At 47.3% G+C, this 7,500-nt stretch overlaps 1 protein-coding gene across 2 annotated transcripts in view; it reads right to left on the bottom strand.

Annotated features, from left to right (window-relative positions):
• Positions 1-7,500, bottom strand: part of galnt11 (UDP-N-acetyl-alpha-D-galactosamine:polypeptide N-acetylgalactosaminyltransferase 11 (GalNAc-T11)) — a 12,714-nt gene that overhangs the window by 4,866 nt on the left and 348 nt on the right. For both annotated transcript variants that reach the window (XM_053342098.1, XM_053342099.1), the window contains exons 2-7: positions 5,691-5,947; positions 5,119-5,242; positions 3,088-3,254; positions 2,445-2,570; positions 1,563-1,812; positions 804-921 (exon numbers count right to left, since the gene is read on the bottom strand). In XM_053342098.1, the coding sequence (XP_053198073.1) occupies positions 804-921; positions 1,563-1,812; positions 2,445-2,570; positions 3,088-3,254; positions 5,119-5,242; positions 5,691-5,916 (1,011 nt within the window). In that variant the 5' untranslated portion in view covers positions 5,917-5,947. The remainder of the gene's footprint in view (positions 1-803; positions 922-1,562; positions 1,813-2,444; positions 2,571-3,087; positions 3,255-5,118; positions 5,243-5,690; positions 5,948-7,500) is intronic.

Below are 7,500 nucleotides of genomic sequence, written 5' to 3'. Positions count from 1 at the left end.
GCTCACTTCCTGCTCACTTCCTGTTCACACCTGCTCACTTCCTGTTTACATCTGTTCACACCTGCTCACTTCCTGTTCACACCTGCTCACTTCCTGTTTACACTTGCTCACTTCCTGTTCACTTCCTGTTTACATCTGTTCACACCTGCTCACTTCCTGCTCACTTCCTGCTCACACCTGCTCACTTCCTGTTTACACTTGCTCACTTCCTGTTCACTTCCTGTTTACATCTGTTCACACCTGCTCACTTCCTGTTTACACTTGCTCACTTCCTGTTCACTTCCTGTTTACATCTGTTCACACCTGCTCACTTCCTGTTCACTTCCTGTTCACACCTGCTCACTTCCTGTTTACACTTGCTCACTTCCTGTTCACACCTGCTCACTTCCTGTTCCCACCTGCTCACTTCCTGCTCACTTCCTGTTCACACCTGCTCACTTCCTGTTTACATCTGTTCACACCTGCTCACTTCCTGTTCACACCTGCTCACTTCCTGTTTACACTTGCTCACTTCCTGTTCACTTCCTGTTTACATCTGTTCACACCTGCTCACTTCCTGCTCACTTCCTGTTCACACCTGCTCACTTCCTGTTTACACTTGCTCACTTCCTGTTCACTTCCTGTTTACATCTGTTCACACCTGCTCACTTCCTGTTCACTTCCTGTTCACACCTGCTCACTTCCTGTTTACACTTGCTCGCTTCCTGTTCACTTCCTGTTTACATCTGTTCACACCTGCTCACTTCCTGTTCACACCTGCTCACTTCCTGTTCAGTGACACTCTGTAAAAACCAGTTTCTCACCCTGAAGGAGATCTCCAGGTTCTCTCCGCCCCAGATGTCCATGCCGGCATCGTATTGGCCGAGCTCGTTAAAGTACTTCCTGTTCATAGCAAACAGGCCGCCTGCCATGGTGGGAGACCTGGGGGGGGCAGAGGGGGAGGGGGGGGGTGAGCTGTTACTAATGGATCAGCTGTTACTAATGGATCAGCTGTTACTGATGGATCAGCTGTTATTAATGGATCAGCTGTTACTGATGGATCAGCTGTTACTAATGGATCAGCTGTTACTGATGGATCAGCTGTTACTAATGGATCAGCTGTTACTAATGGATCAGCTGTTACTAATGGATCAGCTGTTACCTGATGGATCAGCTGTTACTGATGGATCAGCTGTTACTGATGGATCAGCTGTTACCTGATGGATCAGCTGTTACTGATGGATCAGCTGTTACTAATGGATCAGCTGTTACTGTTGGATCAGCTGTTACTGATGGATCAGCTGTTACCTGATGGATCAGCTGTTACTGATGGATCAGCTGTTACTGATGGATCAGCTGTTACCTGATGGATCAGCTGTTACTAATGGATCAGCTGTTACCTGATGGATCAGCTGTTACTGATGGATCAGCTGTTACTAATGGATCAGCTGTTACCTGATGGATCAGCTGTTACTGATGGATCAGCTGTTACTAATGGATCAGCTGTTACTGTTGGATCAGCTGTTAGTGATGGATCAGCTGTTACCTGATGGATCAGCTGTTACTGATGGATCAGCTGTTACCTGATGGGTGCGATGGCGCCCTCGGGCCCCTGCAGCTGGGCGGGGGGGACGGGGTCCCATTTGAAGTGCAGCCCCCAGTTGAAGCCGCCGCGGACGATGGGCGAGGGCGAGTAGGCGAGCGTGTCGGCGGAGATGATGTCGATGACGGGACAGACGACGGTCCGGCGGTCGGATCGGATCGGAGCCAGCAGAGGCTGCAGCCACATCTGGTTGACCTCACAATGGCTGTCCAGGAACACCAGGACCTCACCTAGGGAGCAAGGAGGTAGGGAGTAAGGAGGTAGGGAGCAAGGAGGTAGGGAGTAAGGACACAGGGAGTAAGGATGTAAGAAGTACGGAGGTAGGGAGTAAGGACATAGAGAGTAAGAACGTAGGAAATAAGGATGTAGGGAGTAAGGATATAGGGTGTAAGGATGTAGGAGGTAAGGAGATAGGGAGTAATGACGTAGGGAGTCAGAAGGTAGGAGGTAAGGATGTAGGGTGTAAGGAGTAAGGAGGTAAGGAAGTAGGGTGTAAGGAGGTAGGAGATAAGGATGTAGGAGGTAAGGAGGTAGGGAATAAGGAGGTAAGGATGTAGGAGGTAGGATGTAAGGAGGTAGGAGGTAAGGAGGTAGGATGTAGGAGGTAGGAGGTAAGGAATAAGGAGGTAGGAGGTAAGGATGTAGGAGGTAGGAGGTAAAGACGTAGGAGGTAAGGAGGTAGGAGGTAAGGAGGTAGGAGGTAAAGACGTAGGAGGTAAGGAGGTAGGAGGTAAAGACGTCGGAGGTAAGGATGTAGGAGGTAGGAGGTAAAGACGTCGGAGGTATGGAGGTAGGGACGTAGGAGGTAAGGAGGTAGGGAAGTAGGAGGTAAGGATGTAAGGATGTAGGAGGTAGGAGGTACCGGTAGCATGCGAGGCTCCTATCATGCGTCCTCGGATGAGTCCTTCCCTCTTCGGGTTCCTCACCAGTTTGACTTTCCCCTGCAGCTCGTCTCTCACGCAGCGGTCCAGGTCCTCCTTCAGCTCCTCTGGACAGGAAGTAGACAGGAAGTCAGACAGGAAGTCAGACAGGAAGTGAGCCACGGCAGACAGGAAGTGAGACAGGAAGAGACAGGAAGTGAGACAGGAAGAGAGACAGGAGGTGGGACAGGAAGAGAGACAGGAAGAGACACAGGAAGTGAGACGGAAGAGAGACAGGATGTGAGACAGGAAGTGAGACAGGAAGTGAGACAGGAAGTGAGACAGGAAGAGAGACAGGAGGTGAGACAGGAAGAGACAGGAAGAGAGACAGGAGGTGAGACAGGAAGAGAGACAGGAAGAGAGACAAGAAGAGAGACAGGAAGAGAGACAGGAAGTCAGACAGGAAGAGAGACAGGAAGTGGAACAGGATGTGAGACAGGAAGTGAGACAGGAAGAGAGACAGGAAGTGAGACAGGAAGTGAGACGGAAGAGAGACAGGATGTGAGACAGGAAGAGAGACAGGAAGTGAGACAGGAAGTGGAAGAGGAAGTGAGGCAGGAAGTGAGACAGGAAGTGAGGGCGTACCGAGCTCGCTGTGGTCGTCCACCAGGATGATCTCGTGCAGCAGGACGGCCGGCGTGCGGCGCAGGACGCTGTGCACGGTGCGCAGCAGGGCGGAGAACGCCTCGTTAAAGAAGCAGATCACTACGCTGGCCGCAGGTAGATCCGCCGGGTACGCTCTGACATCACACCTGGGGGAGCACACGGCCAATCAGCTGCTGCCACATCACCCGCCAATCAGCTGCTGCCACATCATCCTACTATGACATCACCCTACTCTCTGACGTCATCCTACTCTATGACATCATCCTACTCTATGACATCATCCTACTCTATGACATCATCCTACTCTATGACATCATCCTACTCTGACATCATCCTACTCTGACATCATCCTACTCTATGACATCATCCTACTCTATGACATCATCCTACTATGACATCATCCTACTCTATGACATCATCCTACTATGACATCATCCTACTCTAGTGACATCATCCTACTCTATGACATCATCCTACTCTAGTGACATCATCCTACTCTATGACATCATCCTACTCTATGACATCATCCTACTCTAGTGACATCATCCTACTCTAGTGACATCATCCTACTCTATGACATCATCCTACTCTGACATCATCCTACTCTATGACATCATCCTACTATGACATCATCCTACTCTATGACATCATCCTACTCTGACATCATCCTACTCTGACATCATCCTACTCTATGACATCATCCTACTCTGACATCATCCTACTCTATGACATCATCCTACTCTATGACATCATCCTACTCTATGACATCATCCTACTGTATGACATCATCCTACTCTATGACATCATCCTACTCTATGACATCATCCTACTCTAGTGACATCATCCTACTCTATGACATCATCCTACTATGACATCATCCTACTCTATGACATCATCCTACTATGACATCATCCTACTCTAGTGACATCATCCTACTCTGACATCATCCTACTCTATGACATCATCCTACTCTGACATCATCCTACTCTATGACATCATCCTACTCTATGACATCATCCTACTCTATGACATCATCCTACTCTAGTGACCTCTGACTGTCTCATGTTGGTGTTTGCTTTTATTGTCTTGATAAATAAAAACTTTACTTCCTGTTAAGAGAATAAAATGCTTCTGTCTTTATTTCTGCAGCTGATTCATATTTAACTTTATTTAATAATTAAACTTTTCTTTATATTTGTATTAAAGATGTAAATGTGTGTTTTTCCCATCAGAGTAAAGATCAGCTGATCATGTGATCACATCAAACTGATGTTTAACAGTCAGGATATGAACAGCATGTAAAGGGTTAAATGTGTTTACTGGTCTCTGTTAGCTTGGACCCAGACTGGGATCAGCTGGTCATGTGATCAGCTGGTCATGTGATCAGCTGGTCATGTGGTCACGTGATCAGCTGGTCATGTGATCATGTGATCAGCTGGAAGTTTCAACACTTTCTGGTTAATTATTAAAAAGATTCACAAAATAGTTCAAATGTTTAATCTGCTGAGTAACACACACACACACACAGTAACACACACACACACACACAGAGTAACACACACACACACACACACACACACACACACACACAGTAACACACACACACACACACACACAGAGTAACACACACACACACACACAGTAACACACACACACACACACACAGTAACACACACACACACACACACACACACACACACACACACAGTAACACACACACACACACACACACACACACACACTCAGCAAAGCTTCAGGTAATGATGAACAGTGTAAAGATGGAGAATCACTGATCAGCTGACTGGTTCTTACTGAGGGTCTGATTGGTTCTTACTGAGGGTCTGACTGGTTCTTACTGAGGGTCTGATTGGTTCTTACTGAGGGTCTGACTGGTTCTTACTGAGGGTCTGACTGGTTCTTACTGAGGGTCTGATTGGTTCTTACTGAGGGTCTGACTGGTTCTTACTGAGGGTCTGATTGGTTCTTACTGAGGGTCTGATTGGTTCTTACTGAGGGTCTCTGGTATCAGGAAGTTCTCGGTGTGGTCCGAGTCTGCTGGAGATCAGCACGTTGAAGGCGTGACGATGGTAACCGGTGTCCCTCAACTCCTGGTCCTCCTCGTTAAAGATCATCCCTGTGGGGGGGGGGGGGGGGTACACAAATACATACAGAGTCATACAGTGTCCCAGCTGCACCTGAACGCCTCAGAGAGTCTGAGTGTCCCAGCTGCACCTGAACGCCTCACAGAGTCTGAGTGTCCCGGCTGCACCTGAACGCCTCACAGAGTCTGAGTGTCCCGGCTGCACCTGAACGCCTCAGAGAGTCTGAGTGTCCCAGCTGCACCTGAACGCCTCACAGAGTCTGAGTGTCCCAGCTGCACCTGAACGCCTCAGAGAGTCTGAGTGTCCCAGCTGCACCTGAACGCCTCACAGAGTCTGAGTGTCCCAGCTGCACCTGAACGCCTCACAGAGTCTGAGTGTCCCAGCTGCACCTGAACGCCTCAGAGAGTCTGAGCGTCCCGGCTGCACCTGAACGCCTCAGAGAGTCTGAGCGTCCCGACTGCACCTGAACGCAGCACTCACCCATCTCCGGTGACAGCTCTGCTCCCTTATTGGCCGGCAGAGGCCGCCGCCCCCCCGCCCTGCGGTCGGCCAGGCCTCCTGTGATTGGCTGGCTGCGCTGGCGTACGGGGGTCCGGCCGCGGCCCGGGTCGACCCCCAGAGAGAAGTACAGGAAGAGCAGGACGGACCACGTCGCCGAGGTTACGAGGCAGCCGTAACAGAAGTACCTGAGAGTCACACTGGCCATGATGGCCGAGAGAGCATCGCCTCACATCACACTGAGAGAGGGAGAGAGGGAGAGAGAGGGAGGGAGGGGGGGGGGAGGGAGAGGGAGAGAGAGAGGGAGGGAGGGGGGGGGGAGGGAGAGGGAGAGAGAGAGACAGAGAGGGAGAGAGGGAGAGAGGGAGGGAGGGAGAGAGAGGGAAGGAGGGGGAGAGAGGGGGGGAGAGAGAGAGAGGGAGGGAGAGAGGGAGGGAGAGGGAGGGAGGGAGAGAGAGAGAGAGAGAGAGAGAGAGAGAGAGAGAGAGAGAGAGAGAGAGAGAGAGAGAGATCAATAACAGATTTATTGGTATTTTAACTCTTTACTTCCTGTTCCTATAAAACAGAACCAATGTCTTTCATTTTGAAATGTGTTGACTTCCTGTGGATAAACATTAAATGTTATATTTAGAAGCTCCTAATGTTTGTCATAGAGGCTTCTGGGTCAGATGATCTCTGTATCTATGTCCTCCTTCCCTCCTTCCTTTCCTTCCTCCCCCTCCTTTCCTTCCTTCCCTTCCATCCTTCCTTTCCTTCCTTCCTTGGAGTGGATGTCCATGTGTTTTAAATGAATAGTTAATAGTTGTAATCAGATAGTTATGAGGATGAAGACTGATGGCTCTAATGGTTCTACAATAAACCCCACACTTCCACAAAGCTTCCTTCCTTCCTTCCCTCCTTCCCTCCTTCCTTTCCTTCCTCCCTTCCACACTTCCACAAAGCTCTGCTCATTTTACCTTTACATAGAAAATAACATTTAACCTTCAGAAAGAGAAACATGACTGATAGAGACTTAAACTAACTAAAGAAACTCAAATTCTTCCAAAAACAGACTAAAATCAACCTCCAGTGAGTTTGAGTGACAGCTGCCATCTGGTTGCCGTGGTAACTATGAGACAACTACCAATAACATACATTTCCATCATTATTATTATTATATGTTATATATCATGATATTGTGTGACAGGAGATGTTTAGTCTCTCTGCTCTGAAACTAACTGATGAATATTTAACTAAAGTCTGTGAAACATGTTCAGGTTAATCAATAACTGATCAGCTGACTCATTCAAAGCTTCAACTTTGTCTCTAAAGTTTAAAACTGGAGAAAGTTTCTGATTTTAAACATTTAAACATTTTAAAGTTCATCAATAATCAATAATCAGCTGTTATTGACTCTTCTTCCTTTTCTCCTCCTGTGTGTGGTTATTTATTATTTCTCTGTAAAGCTTCCCGCGCTTTATTAATTACACTTTATTATTATTATTATTATTATTATTATTATTATTATTATTATTATTATTAAACTCTGATCAATAAACCGATCAGATTCATATTAAAGTTTAATCTGAATAAACTGTTTTATATTTAAACACTCAGTCAGACTTCATTAGTCAGATTAATCAATAAATCAGCTGGATGTCTGATCAGCTGATCATAGACAGCTGTGATCGATCAGCTGATCAATAAATCAGCTGATCGATCAGTTTATGATTAAAGACATTAAACAGATGTTTGTAGTTTATTTAATAACTGGAGGAAACATTATTAATAATACTAATAATAACACTAACAG

Source organism: Scomber japonicus, chromosome 21 (genome assembly GCF_027409825.1).
Source record: "Scomber japonicus isolate fScoJap1 chromosome 21, fScoJap1.pri, whole genome shotgun sequence".
In the NCBI taxonomy this organism is placed as follows: Eukaryota; Metazoa; Chordata; class Actinopteri; order Scombriformes; family Scombridae; genus Scomber; species Scomber japonicus.
This window is presented reverse-complemented; position numbering and strand designations above follow the sequence as displayed.